Raw genomic sequence first — 17,194 nt, 5'->3', positions numbered from 1 at the left:
GTTGGATCGGGTTCAAGTCCGGTCTCTGGCTGGGCCACTCAAGGACATTCAGATACGTGTCCCGAAGCCACTCCTGCATTGTCTTGGCTGTGTGCTTAAAAAAGAAAGACAAGAAAGACAGGAGAGAGAAAAGAAAAGGAGACAGTATTTCACTCTATTTTGCACAAAGGAAGGTGGGTGTAGTTCGTGAGTGGTCGAAATTAACCTGTTAGCTTAGTCCATAGTGAAATAGGCTACATTTGCTCCCATGACATTAGTTACATAATATCTTCACAGAACATTCTGTGTTCCCATTTCACTCCTCTTTCAGCCGACATTGAATCAATGCAGGCAAACCTTTAGCAAGCTTTTCATGCTAAATCAGTTGTCCCTGCTGTCCCTGCCTGGTGCCGGGCCCAACAGATGCAGCTTCAGGCTCAGCAGCCCCTGTCTCCCCCTCCCCATACCCCTGAACCAGCCCTACTCCCAAATTAAGAAGGAGGTGAGCAGCATTGTGTTGAATGACATGGCAGTTGACAAAATTGCAGGGGATCCGTGGGAATGATTAAATCCTTTATGATAAGAATTAAAACACTGTAATTATTTTGGTCATTTACTGACATCTAGTGGTGGTAATACACAACTGCAAGTAATTTGGGTCAATATTCTGCAGGATTCAGTGTTGTTTAATTTTTTCCGTGGTGCATGCAGATCATTTAAGTCACCAAAATGGTAGTAACTGAAAATGTGGTTATAATGTTATTACAAATGGCATTATATTATAGGACATATTATCATATGCGTCATGTACACTCTACAGAGCCAGGACCCTCTTCAAGTGATGCAGTTTTATCAGGGAAGTGTGTGGAAGTGTAGGAAGAGGTGAAAGACAGCGCCGGCAGTACCAATGCAGATGATGAGGATGGAGCAAATGAGAGAAGGTGCACAGAATAAGACAGACAAAGTGAGGATTTTGAAAAACAAGCTGATCAGTGACTTTGCTAGCAAGAAGGATCGGCACTGGGCTCTTGTTGAGTAAGGCAAGGGCCACTGATAACTGTTAAATGTCATGGCTATGGATATTGGATCACTACACACATGATGCCCACGGGCCGAGAACAAGATTGAGAACAGACTGAGAACAAGATATATCTCAAAGTAATGGCTGGATTTCCATAGAATTGGTTGTTCACAATCATCACTCCAAGTGGAAGAGACCTATTGATTTGGTGACCTCTTGACCTTTCCTCTAGCGTCACCATCAGGCCTTTTCCATTTCCACTTTTACAGCTGCTAATTTTCTAGTTGGTATGTACACTTAGTTCAAAAATCTGCTGCTGATTTGATACTTTTGTTTGTTATATCATTCAATAGATGATTATGTAAATTTATTTTAATTGAAGAGGTTCATGTATATTTAAGTTATATTTATTTTAAGTTGTTCATTAATGTTAAGAGAATTTTCCATTCAAATGACATTTAGACTGTAAAACATGGCCTTCAGCACATTTCTTATAAGGGGTGTCAGTCTTGCATCAAATAATGACTTCCACTGTATGCAGAATGTTGCATGCATGTCTACACAGTGTTATATTTTCATAGCTCACTGTCAGTAAATATCGTACAGGAAATATTGGACTACAAGTGAGTTGCGAGCCTGCAAAGGTAGAGTTATTTAAAGCTTTGAATGGGTCGATTGGGTTCTGGTGGTGTGTGGTTACAGCAATTGCGCAGGGTTGGTGTGGCCTGTGGTGGTGGAGCCCAATGTGATATCTTTTCATGGGGCCCAAAATCCCTTGTTGTCCTATTGGAAGGTGAACCTTTGCCCCAGTCTGAGGTCCTGAGCGCTCTGGAGCAGGTTTTCATCAAGGAGCTCTCTGTACTGTTCATCTTTCTCTCGATCCTGACAAGTCTCCCAGTCCCTGCCGCTGAAAAACATCCCCACAGCATGATGCTGCCGCCACCATGCTTCACCGTAGGGATGGTGCCAGGTTTCCTCCAGCTGTGATGCTTGGCATTCAGGTCAAAGAGTTCAATCTTGGTTTCATCAGATCAGAGAATCTTGTTTCTCATGGTCTGAGAGTGCTTTTGGTGCCTTTTGGCAAACTCCAAGTGGGCTGTCATGTGCCTTTTACTGAGCAGTAGCTTACGTCTGGCCACTCTACCATACATTTCTGATTGGTGGAATGCTGCAGAGATGGTTGTCCTTCTGGAAGGTTCTCCCATCTCCACAGAGGAACTCTGGAGCTATGTCAGAGTGACTATCAGGTTCTTGGTCACCGTCCTGACCAAGGCCCTTCTCCCCCGATTGCTCAGTTTGGCCAGGCCGCCAGCTCTAGGAAGAGTCTTGGTGTTTCACACTTGTTGCCGAATCTGGCTCATTGTGTCAAAAACAAAGACACAACACTTGGAGATCAACATTTCACTTCTACGTCAAAACGAAACTCTGCCATCAAACCTAACAATCATTTTTCAAAATTGCATTTTGCAACAAAATGAGACACACCTTGTCACACCCTGACCTTGGAGATCCTTTTTATGTCTCTATTTTGGTTTGGTCAGGGCGTGAGTTGGAGAGGGCATTTCTATGTGTTGTGTTTCTATGATTTTCTATCTCTATGTTTTGGCCGGTGTATGGTTGTCAATCAGGGACAGCTGTCTATCGTTGTCTCTGATTGGGAACCATACTTAGGTGCCTTTTTTCCCCACCTGTCTTGGTGGGAAGTTGACTTTCTTTATGGCACTTAGCCTTAAGCGTCACGGTTTTGTTTTTTGTAGTGTGTATTGTTTTGTTCGGCGTCTTTTTCTTCATTAAAGAACATGTACGCTCACCACGCTGCACCTTGGTCCGCTCCTTTCATCAGCCGTGACGCACCATTTTAATTACTCTTTCAAAGCAGCAGCAACACACTGATGTACTTTATACAAAACACTGCTGTCTTTAGTACTGTCACTCCTTGGTCTTAGTGTTTTGTGTTTTCGTTATATATTTGGTCAGGCCAGGGTGTGACAGGGGTTTACGTGTTGTATTTCGTATTGGGGTTTGTTGTATTTGGGATCGCGGCTGATTAGGGGTGTGTCTAGTTAGGTTTGGGCTGCCTGAGGCGGTTCTCGATCAGTCAGGTGTTTCTTGTTGTCTCTGATTGGGAACCGTATTTAGGTAGCCTGAGTTTCACTTTGTCTTTCGTGGGTGATTGTTCCTGTCTCTGTGTAGTGTCACCAGATAGGCTGTAATAAGTTTCACGTTCCGTTTGTTGTTTTTTTTGTATTTATTCGTTATTTCATGTACCGTCACTTTTTTCATTAAAAACATGAGTAACCACCACGCTGCATTTCGGTCCGACTCTCTTTCAACGAACGAAGAACGCCGTTACAAGTACTTTGTATATCTTTTTCATTTTCTCATACAGGCTTCTGTTAAAGATTGTTCCAGTACAGTACATCTACTCACATTTCAATCAACACAAACATAGAAAGGCTTCAGAAAGATATATATACAGCTTTTGCCATCGCAGCTTTCTAAAACAACACAAACACTATACTATATAACACTATGTCAATACTATATGTTACTGTAAACTCACGGAAACTAAAATAATTACAGTAAAATTACAGTGCAATGGTAAACAAAAAGTATTGTAATGGACTGTAAGGGATGAGGTGGATGGTTTATGGATCCTGCCTTCTGTTAGGGTCTGTCCACATCACCTCATCACGCCTTCTGTTAGGGTCTGGCCACATCACCTCATCCACATGAAGCAATGTCATCCCTGGCTAGGCAACGGGGAAAATATTGCCTTGTATCCGACCCTGGACTGACCCCACCTCAATGTCTCCGAATGCCTTCTCCATTACTCGCAGAAGAGGCAGGCGGTCATGTGGTTGGCGGTCCTACACTTTCCAACGCCAAGCCGAAAGTAATTCCTCAATCGGATTGAGAAATGGGGAGTAAAGGGGGCAAGTATACAACTGTGAAGTTATTGTGGTTGGTGAGCCAGTCCCTGACCAGAGCAGCCCGGTAGAAACTAACATTATCCCAGATGACAACAAACCTGGGCTGCTCAGGTCCGTCCTGTACAACTGTGAAGTTATTGTGGTTGGTGAACCAGTCCCTGACCAAAGCAGCCTGGTGGAAACTAACATTATCCCAGATGACAACAAACCTGGGCTGCTCTGGTCCGTCCTGTACAACTGTATTATGTAGTGCATCCAGAAATATGATTACGTGTTGCAGTATTGTATGGACCGAGGGTGGCATGGTGATGCATCCAGAAATATGATTATGTGTTGCAGTATTGTAGAGACCGAGGGTGGCATGGTGATGCATCCAGAAATATGATTATGTGTTGCAGTATTGTAGAGACCGAGGGTGGCATGGTGATGCATCCAGAAATATGATTATGTGTTGCAGTATTGTAGGGACCGAGGGTGGCATGGTGATGCATCCAGAAATATGATTATGTGTTGCAGTATTGTAGGGACCGAGGGTGGCATGGTGATGCATCCAGAAATATGATTATGTGTTGCAGTATTGTAGGGACCGAGGGTGGCATGGTGATGGAGAACTCCTTGCAGACTAATGGCGGTGCACAAGGTGATATTTCCCCCTGCGCGGCCCAGAGACATTCACAACGGCTGTGTAACATTCCCCCTGCGTGGCCCAGAGACATTCACAACGGCTCTGTAACATTCCCCCTGTGCGGCCCAGGGACATTCACAACGGCTCTGTAACATTCCCCCTGAGCGGCCCAGAGACATTCACAACGGCTCTGTAACATTCCCCCTGCGCTGCCCAGAGACATTCACAACGGCTCTGTAACATTCCCCCTGCGTGGCCCAGAGACATTCACAACGGCTCTGTAACATTCCCCCTGCGCGGCCCAGAGACATTCACAACGGCTCTTTGTCCTGTAACATTCCCCCTGCGCGGCCCAGAGACATTCACAACGGCTCTTTGTCCTGTAACATTCCCCCTGCGCGGCCCAGAGACATTCACAATGGCTCTGTAACATTCCCCCTGCGCCGCCCAGAGACATTCACAATGGCTCTTTGTCCTGTAACATTCCCCCTGCGCGGCCCAGAGACATTCACAATGGCTCTGTAACATTCCCCCTGCGCGGCCCAGGGACATTCACAACGGCTCTGTAACATTCCCCCTGCGCTGCCCAGAGACATTCACAACGGCTCTTTGTCCTGTAACATTCCCCCTGCGCGGGGACATTCCCCCTGCGCGGGGACAGCCCAGAGACATTCACAATGGCTCTGTAACATTCCCCCTGCGCGGCCCAGGGACATTCACAACGGCTCTGAAACATTCCCCCTGCGCGGTCCAGAGACATTCACAACGGCTCTGTAACATTCCCCCTGCGCGGCCCAGGGACATTCACAACGGCTCTGTAATATTCCCCCTGCGCGGCCCAGGGACATTCACAACAGCTCTGTAACATTCCCCCTGCCCAGAGACATTCACAACGGCTCTGTAACATTCCCCCTGCGCGGCCCAGAGACATTCACAACGGCTCTGTAACATTCCCCCTGCGCGGCCCAGAGACATTCACAACGGCTTTGTAACATTCCCCCTGCTTCATCAATGGAAATGAACTCATGAGGATGTGCAGCTGCATCAACGTCCAGGACTCTCTGTAACAGAAAATGCACACATTGTACTGTGAATATGGTGTAACTCAAAACACAGAACTACAATGTCTACGGTGGTGGGGGGTGGGTTGGGTCAGACACATTCAGTCAAAACTACAAGCTACAGGCTGTCATACTGTACACAGTAACATCAAAACTGTATTACATGTACTTCACAGCACTATACCTATTTTCCTGTTCACTGAGGAGCGTAGACCTCATATTGTAGGACTACATTGTATTGTACTGTGATGATGTGCAACAATTCCATAGGTACAGTCTAGTGTAGAACGTTGAAGACATACCTGTTCTCCAGTCTAAATGTCCGTATTATGGATTCTACCGTGTAGCGACTCAGGTTGGGCTGGACTCTCTGCCTCCCTCATCGTCAGGACATGACTTATGACACGGTCCACCAAAGTAGCCCTTAATGTCGTCGGACAAATGTCTCTGTCTATTGCCTGGTCCCCTTCTTTGTTCTTGTCCTCGTCCTCCTCCCACTCCTCTCTCTCTTCCTCTTCCTCTCGCTACCTCCATGTTTGCAAAGTTCTCACCAAAGAGGTGATCTTACCTGAGGTCTATTTGTAGTGCTGAGGCTCAGACTAATTGGTGTTCAATTACTGTAGAAGTGTTTTCATGTGTGTGTGCGTGTTGCCAATTTCAGGTATGTTTTGCAATTTGAATAGAAGTATTTTCCCGATTGCACGAGATTTCATTCTTGAACAAAGTGTCTAATATAAGAAACATGGTGTAGTGTTTTGCAAGTGTGTTGCAGAATTGCAAACAAAGTGCAAAGAAGAAAATGGGTTTGTACCTTTTGGTGCCTTTGTTAAAGTCATGGTTACGAAAGGTGTTGATGCTTTTGTCTAAGCATTCCCTTTCAGTGTGTAAGCAATCGTCAAAAACTGAAAGAATGATGGAGGCCACTGTGTTCTTGGGGACCTTCAATGCTGCAGAAATGTTTTGTTACCCTTCCCCAGATCTGTTCCTCGACGCAATCTTGTCACGGAGCTCTACGGACAGACGAACCCTTTCGACCTAATGGCTTGGTTGTTGCTCTGACAAGCACTGACAACTGTGGGACCTTCTATAGACAGGTGTGTGCCTTTCCAAATCATGCCCAATCAATTGAATTTACCACAGGTGGACTCCAATCAAGTTGTAGAAACGTCTCAAGGATGACCAATGGAAAGAGGATGCACCTGAACTCAATTTCGATTCTCACAGCAAAGGGTCTGAATACTTAATTTGCTTTTTATTTTAAATTTGCACAAAAAACAACAACTGTTTTCACGTTGTCGTTATGGTGTATTATATGTAGATTGATGAAGATGGTTTTATTGAATTCATTTTAGATAAGGTTGTAACATAACACAATGTGGAGGAAAAGAAGGGGTCTGAATACTTCCGGGTCATATGAGACATTGAATCCTTCTTCCTCATTCTAACCTGAATGATATGAATCATAGAAACAACACAAGACAGGTGCCTCTCTCCCTAAGTTGTCTTTGTAGACCGAGATATCAGTGTGTCACATGTTTATCGCAGACCAAGTCTCTGCGACCTGTGTGTGAAATGGAGGGCCGGCTGAGGAAAGGAGAGGGGGAGAAGGATGCTATGAAGAAACAGACAAGCACATAATGTACAGCACAGATGGTAATGCCTCTTTTTCTATTGACGGCACACACACACACACACACACACACACACACACACACACACACACACACACACACACTCCAAATCCCTCCATTGGTCCATCCTTTCTCCCCAGAGAGGATGAGGTTAACAGATACCTGTGAATCAGATAGACCAGAGGCCCAAAACGACCTCTGCTGTAATTAACGAAGTCTGTTGGCAGGAAGGACACCCCTCATACCATGTGACCTCTCAGAGGCCAGGGGTGTCATGATGCTGATATGCACACATATTCTTGGTCACGACAGCAACAGCGTGTTTGTCCGTGGGTGTGTGTGTGTGCTTGCGCCAGTGTCAGTGCACAGAGTCACAACATACAGAGAACACACGAAGACAGAGGAATGGCTGTCGGTCACATCTTCATCCTTTATTGATGTGTGTAGGTGTGTTTATGTTGTTTGTTTGGGCTCCCGAGTGGCGCAGCGGTCTTAAGCACTGCAATCTCAGTGCAAGAGGTGTCACTACAGTCTCTGGTTCAAATCCAGGCTGTATCACATCCGGCTGTGATTTGGAGTCCCATAGGGCGGCGCACAATTGGCCCAGTGTCGTCAGGGTTTTGGCCGTCATTGTAAATAATAATTTGTTCTTAGCTGACTTGCCTGGTTAAATAAAGTATGTGTTTCTTTATTTGAGAATTATGACTGTCTTTGTGTGTGTGTGGGTGTGTTTCTCTGTGCTGTGTCACTTGTTACCCCCGAGGACCCTGGGAGAAATCCTCACATGACAAAAAAAAAGCACACAGACAACACTTATTACCATGAGAATACAGGGGGGAACCCCTTATTCAGACGCTGTGTGTCTCTGTGAGAGAGCTGCACGTCAGCGGACAAAGGAGAAGCAGCCGCTAGCTAGCCATCGTCCATAGCCTCAGCCAGCCAGCAGCCACAGCACCGACAACAGGAGGAGAGGGGGAGGGGACAGCACTCTTTTTCATCCTCTAGACTGATTGTGAATGAGAGAGAGAATGTGCTGGTATCGAAGACAGCAGGGTGAAGGCAATTAACCAGGAGGGCAGAAGGGGAGAGGATAGGAGAGAGGGATTGAGAAAACAGAGGGAGGAGAGGGCTAATGGAGGAGAATGCCCTGTATATGCCATAACAGATAGCAATATAAAGATCCCAGCTGTCAGCTCCAATACAGCTCCAAAGCTGTCTGATGCTGTGGACAGAGAGAATGAGAGAGAGCGAGAGAGAGAGAGAGAGAGAGAGAGAGAGAGAGAGAGAGAGAGAGAGAGAGGGGTAGAGAGAGAGAGAGAGAGAGAGAGAGAGAGAGGGGTAGAGTGAGAGATCTGGTGGAAGGGGAGGGGAGGGAGGACCGTGAGGGGAGGGGAGGGGAGAGTTGAGAGAGAGAGAGAGAGAGAGAGAGAGAGAGAGAGAGAGAGAGAGGGGTAGAGTGAGAGATCTGGTGGAAGGGGAGGGGAGGGAGGACCGTGAGGGGAGGGGAGAGTTGAGAGAGAGAGAGAGAGAGAGAGAGAGAGAGAGAGAGAGAGAGAGAGAGAGAGAGAGAGAGAGATGGAGAGGGGAGGAGGCGGACATTCTGTAGCAGCAGGTTTGTGAGCGCTGAAGCCGGAGAAGGAATCGGAGCGAGAGAAACAGTGTGGCTGCAGTGAGGAAGGAGAGACACATACAGAGAGAGGACAGAGAGACAGAGAGAACGGTAAGGAAATGTATGTGTGTACATTACTGTCATGTCGGCTCCTGATGTTTTGTGTTTCTAGTCTGTCTGTGAAGCGTCAGCTAGAGGAAAATACTCTGTGGCTCATCTCGGCCGGCCGGCGATGTGAGGAGCGCAGAGCATCGTAGCACTGCAGAGAGAGAGGAGGATGACAGAAGGAGGGAGGAAGAGGGAGAGAGGGCGCATCAGGCAGAGGATGCTACGCAGACAGAGGAAGTGGGAATGGAGAGAGGGAGAGGAAGAGAGGAAAAAGCAAGTGAGCCTGCCTGGCCATTAGAACGGTCTGGATGTTTTAGTGCGTGATGGAGAAGAGGAGAGGGACGGGGTGTGTTTGACTGACACCATGCAGCAAGCAGGATGTGAAATGTCAACACTGAAGGTTTCCCTCCATATTACACATGATGAATGGTATTTGGATTCTTTGGACCACACTGCTACTTCTCCTGTGTGTTCTCAACATGAGATCCCTGATGTTGTCACCTCTCTGTCTGTCTGTGTGTGTGTGTGTGCGCTTGCGTTTATGCGCATGTGTGTGCATGCCTGTGTGTGCGTGCCTGTGTGTGCGTGCCTGTGTGTGTGTGTGTGTGCGCGCTTGCGTTTATGCGCATGTGTGTGCATGCCTGTGTGTGCGTGCCTGTGTGTGTGTGTGTGTGTGTGTGTGTGCATGCGCGTGCGTGCGTGTGTGTGATTGTACAAAAGAGACAGGGGTTTTGGCTGTTTGACAAGGCCCATGTCCCAGCTGCTGTAAAATACATGTGGATTAGAGGAAGATTGAGGGGCTAGTAGTGAGGGGTAACGTGTGTTGCATGTGAAGGGCACATTTGGACCTTACCCAAGTATGCTAACCGCTGCTGTCCACGCTGTTTAGTGGCAGTGGATTAGTTGAGTGTTTGTCCAGTATCGTAGAGCAGAGGTGTTAGACAAGACACAGTCTGCCTCATTATTGATCATTGCTGTCAGTGTGAAACTGCTCATCACTTAGTCAGTGTGGTGGCAGGGGAACGTGGGTGCAGGGGGGGTGTAGGTTTATCATCACTCACTGATTTTAGAGTTTGTATGCACCTCGTGTCATCCCCCACTCACTGACTGTTGTGTAGCATGTTGATGTGCTGACATAGTTAGTTGGAAGCTATTTGGTATCGGCATCAGGCCACTCTCTACAGCATTTGGTGCCTGCAACATTACACTTTGGTGCCTGCAAACCTAACGTTCGGTGCCTGCAACATAACATTTGGTGCCTGCTTTGTAAACGTCACTTCCCGCCATATGCATAATGTAAACCCACAGGCTCAGAACGGAGGCATTTGACCCTAAAAGTGGGACAGGCAGTGTTGCCCCAAACCGTGAACTCGTCCTTCTCCAAACGGTAATCTGTTAAAACAGATTTGTTTCGGCATTTGGCGGCGCAGACTACAACCATAGATCCCTGAGCGTCTAGTCTACGGTACAGTGTGTCCACTGGAGCAGCCCTCTGAGTCTCTCCTCATGCTGTATTCTCACCCAACATCATCAGCCCAGCCACGAAATCTTTGCTCTGTCGTTTGCTGAGACGACGCTGGAAGGACAACGACAGCATACGTTGAGGAGTACGTAACACTCTAAAAAAGGGGCCCGGTAGGGCAGGTAGCATACGGTGGCTGTACTGTAGTAGCCTGCCCGAGGGGCTCTTGTGGATGCAGTGTTGATAGAGAAGGCACAAATGGTGCTGGGTCTGTTAGCAGAGAGACAGAGAGACATTATGGTATGTGCAGTTATGTGCAGCGGGGGACCAAGCTCCTCTCACTGCTGTAAAGATGTTAAACATCCATATTCACCTAGGATGGTCCACTGCTAATTTGTCCCCTGCTAACACTGCTCCTATCCAGTATGCTGGCTTCTGTTCTATTTCGGTAAATCTCGTAGAGTCATTATAATCTCTGCTACAGTATGGATGGTCGTCTTTGATGTGGTTGGTGGTTAAAATGATGAGGATGATGACAATGTTCTGCTGGTGTTTCTTCCGGGGCATACTCTAGCCTATCAATCAATCAAATGTATTTATAAAGCCCTTTTTACATCAGCCGGATGTCACAAAGTGCTGTACAGGAAAGTCAGCCTAAAATCCCAAACAGCGAGCAATGCAGATGTAGAAGCTTATGACCCCTGTATCTTGTTGCCTGGGGCGATGGGGTTGTAGAGCAGTATGGTGCCTGTCACACAGTACGGTGCCTGTCACACCGTACGGTGCCTGTCACACAGTACGGTGCCTGTCACACAGTACGGTGCCTGTCACACAGTACGGCTCCTGTCACACAGTACGGTGCCTGTCACACAGTATGGTGCCCGTCAAACAGCATGGTGCCCGTCAGACAGTATGGTGCCTGATACACGGTATGGTGTCTGTCACACAGTATGGTGCCCGTCAAACAGCATGGTGCCTGTCAAACAGCATGGTGCCTGTCAGACAGTATGGTGCCTGATACACGGTATGGTGTCTGTCACACAGTATGGTGCCTGTCAGACTAGGAGACCCCTGCTGTTCCAAGAGAGAGGCTGAGGCAGATCTACCCAGGCCAAGGTTACAACCTTGCTGTCAGCACAGGAGGTTGGTGGCACCTTAATTGGGGAGGGCGGGTTCATAGTAATGGCTGGAAAGGAATAAATGGAATGGTGTCGAACTCATGATACTATTCCATTCACTATAATCCAGCCATTATTATGAGCCGTCCTCCCCTCAGCAGCCTCCTGTGGGTTGTCAGGTATATCCAGGCCTCTAATCAACACCCTCATTATCGCCTGGTTACGACCTAAGGTACTGATGCTTCTGCTACCTTGCTCAGGCAGCATGTGGGCCGGGGAAGCGCTGTGTGTGTGTGCACGTCTCTCCGTGTGTGCGTGTTTCCCTGCCCTGTCCTCAGGTGTCTTTCTATCTGCATGTCTTAGAGGCCCTTTCTTTTTCTAAGCTCATATTTTGGTGTATCTTTGTAACTGCCTGTTTTTAGTTTTTTTTACATGTTCATTTGAGAGGATGATGTGGTGTGTTGAGGCACTGTGAGCCCGTCATTCCTCTCTTCTCTCTGCAGCTCCAATTCTCTCGGCTGTCTTTGTGCTTCGATTTATTAGGCATTTTACACCCCGTCTTTCTTAACCTCAGTCTCTGCACATAGGGAAATGAGACATTTAAATTGGATCTCTCTGTCTCTGGTCCCCATCCACTGACTCTGCTGTTCAAAGGAGCGGTTAGAGGGAGGAGGGGAACTTTTAAAAAGGAAACATACCCATCGTAGGTAATAGGCACGTATAAAACATGTAAGTGAATGGTGATGTTGTAGCTCTCATGCTGGGTTTTGTCACGAGTTGTCCTTGATTATAAACTGGGTGGTTCGAGCCCTGAATGCGGATTGGCTGACAGCCGTGGTATTAGAGACCGTATACAACGGGTAGGACAAAACATGTATTTTCACCGCTCTAGTTACGTTGGTAACCAGTTTATAATAGCAGTAAGGCACCTCGGGGGGTTGTGGTATATGGCCATTATACCACGGCTAAGGGATGTCCAGGCGCTCCGCGTTGCGTCATGCTTAGGACAGCCCTTAGCCGTGGTATATTGGCCATATACCACACCTCCTCTGGCTTTACTTCTTATGTATGCTGCATCAGCAGGACAGCTGCCAACTGTCATATTTCTAAGAATGCTCTCGTGCTGGACTTTTTCAAGAGAGTATAGGGCCTACTGCTTCGGTTAGATTGTTACCAACTGTCATTCTGGTCTCCAAGAAAGAATTGTGTTCATGCCTCTTCTTTTTGTCTTCAGCGTCATAGTGAAAAATGTCCGCCCTTGTGGTTTTGGCACTTGGGAATAGAAGTTTCTATTCTCACAGTAGGTGCTAAACAAGAACGAGGCATTCCATCCTCCCTCCCCTCCTTACCTCCTCATCCTCTCATCTCTCCATCCCCCTCTCCCACTGTTTCATTCGCTCTGTTCATAATTCAGGAGCTGGTTGCTGTCTCAGTAGGAGTTAAGCCTGCTGTAATTACGTCGCATCGCAGCCAGCACGCTGAGGAAGGATCTGAAGCACACTAGGAGAATACACTCTAGGTTACAACACTGGACCTGTAAAGAGCCATTCTTGTACCTGCTTAAACCGTACATGAAGAGCTCTCCACCTCGCTAGTTATTGTACATGCAGAGCTGAATGCAGCTTGTCCTTATAATACATCAAATACAGCTTTTATATATCACATATGTTATGCTGTATAACCGTTTCCACGAGTGGAAGCTCTGTTTCTGCCAATAGAGATTTGAACGTGGGCCATGGATGTGTCGGTCTTTTGCATGAGAGAGAGAGAGAGAGAGAGAGAGAGAGAGAGAGAGAGAGAACAGGGCAATGCATCGTTATCCAACCCTATACTATGTTATATTTTGGTTTGACATAGAAGTTTAGCATCAACACCCTCGCAGGTGAGTGACAAACACCTCCATCTACTTTCTCTGCTGCCTACCTCCTCCTTTCCCCTCTTCCCCTCCAGCTCCATCTATTACAGTTACTTGTGTTCTCTCTCTCTCTCTCTTTCACCCCTCTCTATCTCTCTCCCTCTCCCTCTCCTTCTCCTTCTCCTTCTCCCTCTCCCTCTCCCTCTCACTCGCTCGCTCTCCCTCTCTCAATTCAATTCAATTTAAGGGGCTTTATTGGCATGGAAAACATATGTTAACATTGCCAAAGCAAGTGAAATAGATAATAAACAAGAGTGAAATAAATAAATGAACAATAAACATTACACAAAAGTTCCAAAGGAATAAAGACATTTCAAATCTCATTTAAAATGTCTCCCTCACACTCTCTCTCTCTCTCTCCCTCTCTATCTCTGTCTGTCTAGCTGGTTGGCTGAGTTGATGTTGAGGATTCTGTGTATAGCTTGAACAAGTCAGATCCTTTGAGGCCTCACTGTTTGAAGTGCCTGCCTGGCATCTGTGAGTGTGAGTGCGACCTGTGAGTGGATCTGCCTCTGTCTTCATTGTTTCTGAGCCTGTGTGTGTGTCTGTGTTTTTATGGGTGTAATGGGGGTAATTCAGATGCGTAAGATGCACTTGCAGAAGTGGTCGTTGTTGTTTAATCAAGCCTGTAAAACTGTTAGTTGATTTTCAGTAGCGTTACAATGGTATTGAATCAGCTGTGGCTGATAGTGGTGGCATCAGTGTTAACACTGGCCTTGCTGGCAACAGTGACTGAATATAGTCTACAGTACAGTGACACTATGCCGCCCACAGTCTAGACATGCGTTCCAAATGGCACTCTATTCCAATAGTACACTACTTTCAACCAGGGACCATAGGGCTGTGGTCAAAAGTAGTGGACTATATAGAGAATAGGGTGCCGTTTGGGACACAGAAGTCTGGGAGGGAGTATACTGGCTGGCTGTCTGTGATGTGAAGGCAGGATAAAAGATGGAGTGCATAAGGAGGAGTGAAGATGGGGATTGATCCGTAGGCCTGGTGTAATATTCCTCTGCGTTGCCGTACATTATTGTACCATGTGCCTGGGTTACCCCAGGAGGAGAGGGGGAAGAGAGAGGGCTGGGGGAGCTGGGAGAAATATGCTGATGCTGTATTGGAATCAGTGTTTTTTTGTATGTGTGTACACTTCTTTAAAAAAGCAAATCCAAAAGGGTTCTTTGCGGAGGGATAGGGTTCTACCAAGAACTGTTTTGATATGAAGAACCGGTTTTGGAAGACAAGGGTTCTAACGAGAACATCCTAAGGCACGTTTTTGGAAGAAAGGGTTCTTTGATGATTCTTTGGAAAGCAAGAAGGGTTCTACTTTTCCCAGCATGCTCTATTGCAGGGTGAATTTCAGAATTGTTTGTTTTAATGTCTGTGTGTTTGCATGTACATTGATTGATTGATCCATTTGATGCTACACAAAGATAAAGAGCATACATTTTTCTAAACTAGTCCAATCTGTTAGTTGGACTTATTGCACCCGTTACTAAGATGTTTTTTTTCCAGTTTAGATGACTGAGGTAGTCTCAGTATTTAATATTTTCTACCATGGCAGTCATTCTGAATAGAGGTTGCGGGTGATTTAAAATTCCACTTGTTGGATATCCTAACTCTGGCTGGATTCCAATAGGAATTAAACATCACTTTGCAAGCCAGCATAATGTTACTTGCAGGACTGATGTAGCATGTAAACCTGGAGATTCCTAACACCCCTGTATTAGGTCAGGGGTTCCCAAACTTTTTCACCCAGGCCCCCTTTCCAGCATTGGGGAACATCCAGCGCCCTCCATGCGCGTGCGCCACATCTATTTCTATGGGCACAATCACTGTTTGCAGATTTAAAGCTCCTTTCACAGAGGGTTCTAGTAAGAACCCTCCAAAGATAAAAGGGTTCTCGGTAAAAACCCTTCATGGAGGGTTCTAGGAAGAACCCTTCATGGAGGGTTCTAGGAAGAACCTTTAGATGATAAAATGGTTATTGGTAGATCCCTTCATAGAAGTTTCTAGGTAGAACCATATAAAGGACGTTCTCTAAAGAACCCGACATGAAGGGTTCTAGGGAGAACTAGATGGTTCTACTTAGCACCTTTTTCTCTAAGAGTGTACTTTAGAAGTAAACACAATATAACATCTGTTTTGGGAGAATATTCCAGTTGCAGTATTTGTTATATTTTGAGGGGTATATTTCGTTTTATATAAGCATTTTGCTTCATCCAGGACATGCCGTAATTCTCCCTGCCAACAGACCAGGGAGCTTTATGGGCATTCATTGTCAGTTTGACAGTGAAGGAATGGCTGATTAAAGGGGTATATCGTCATGATTCTCACACAGTTGACAGCAGACTTGAGTGTAAAGGATGTTGTTATGTTGTTGGTGTTCGTAGGCAGACGAAGCAGAAAGGACAGATTCAGCAGACACACACACTCACACGCACGCATGCGCACACACACATACACACTCACTCACTCACTCACGCGCATGCACACACACACAGACGCGCATGCACACACACACACATAAACAAAGCCTCCTTTGCCATGCCCTGGAGCCCACAGCACAGCGGACACGGTGCTAGCAGTCAATGTGATGAATGGTGCCCGGCTTTGAGAATGTATCACGCTACTTTACGTCTCTATCTTGTTAACACACACACACACACACACACACTGAGGTGTGGCGTTGGCTGGAAGTCTAAGACGCAGGCTAGAACCTGTCTATAAAGGATGTACTGGCATCCTTAAGGTCTACCGCTCTCCAGATCCCAGCACATCTGTTCCACACACACAAACACACACACACAGAGGTACACACATCATTAGAGTATGCAGTACTTTTAGGATCCCCTAAAACTGTCTGCAAAGCCCTTAAACAGTTTTCACCCAGTGACATTCTCTTTAGGAATAACACGGTGTGTATGAGATGAAGAGACCTAAAGTATGAGTATGTGACTCATTTGCATCCATTTTCTCTCCTTCTCTCTGCCAGGCCTCACCTTTTTGCTGACCCATGAAAGAAGCCATGCCAGTCCTCTCAGCAGGCACAGGTAAAATTAAATGCACCACACATGCTGCAAACTTTATGGATCAAAATCGAATCCCAGGCTTACTATGTAGCTCAGTTGGCCAGGGTAGCGGGTTTTGACTGAAAGTCTCTTCGGATAAAAACGTCTGCTAAACGGTATCTGTTATTATATATTACATTACTCGGTCCGATCTGAGGATGTAAACAAAAACGGATCCCAGTTCCTTCACCCTCCCTCCTCTCCTCCTCCACAGGCCTGCACGAGACTCTGGCCCTTCTGACGTCCCAGCTGCGTCCTGATGCCAACCACAAGGAGGACATGGTCTTCCTCAAAGACGTCTTCAGTGAGAAGAGCCTGGGCTACCTCATGAAGGTACACATAAGACTGGGTAGCAGGGGCGCATCTTTTGTTTTAGAAGTGGGGGGGACATAACTAATATATATATGTATATATATATATATATATATATATATACTATATATATATATATATACATACATACAGTGGGGCAAAAAAGTATTTAGTCAGCCATCACTTGTGCAAGTTCTCCCACTTAAAAAGATGAGAGCGGACTATAATTTTCATCATAGGTACACTTCAACTATGACAGACAAAATGAAAAAAAAAATCCAGAAAATCACATTGTAGGATTGTTTCATGAATTTATTTGCAAATTATGGTGGAAAATAAGTATTTGGTCACC

General features: G+C 46.3%; 1 protein-coding gene across 3 annotated transcripts in view; it reads left to right on the top strand.

Moving 5' to 3' along the window:
- The first annotated feature begins 8,821 nt into the window (after positions 1–8,821).
- Positions 8,822–17,194, top strand: part of LOC109897585 (MAGUK p55 subfamily member 3-like) — a 28,272-nt gene continuing 19,899 nt past the window's right edge. For all 3 annotated transcript variants that reach the window (XM_031833913.1, XM_031833914.1, XM_031833912.1), the window contains exons 1-3: positions 8,822–8,970; positions 16,455–16,512; positions 16,745–16,863. In XM_031833913.1, coding sequence (XP_031689773.1) covers positions 16,476–16,512; positions 16,745–16,863 — 156 coding nt within the window. In that variant the 5' untranslated portion in view covers positions 8,822–8,970; positions 16,455–16,475. The remainder of the gene's footprint in view (positions 8,971–16,454; positions 16,513–16,744; positions 16,864–17,194) is intronic.

This window comes from Oncorhynchus kisutch, linkage group LG10, assembly GCF_002021735.2.
Source record: "Oncorhynchus kisutch isolate 150728-3 linkage group LG10, Okis_V2, whole genome shotgun sequence".
NCBI classification, from domain to species: Eukaryota; Metazoa; Chordata; class Actinopteri; order Salmoniformes; family Salmonidae; genus Oncorhynchus; species Oncorhynchus kisutch.
Note: the sequence above shows the minus strand (reverse complement) of the source record. Positions and strands in the feature narration are given on the sequence as shown.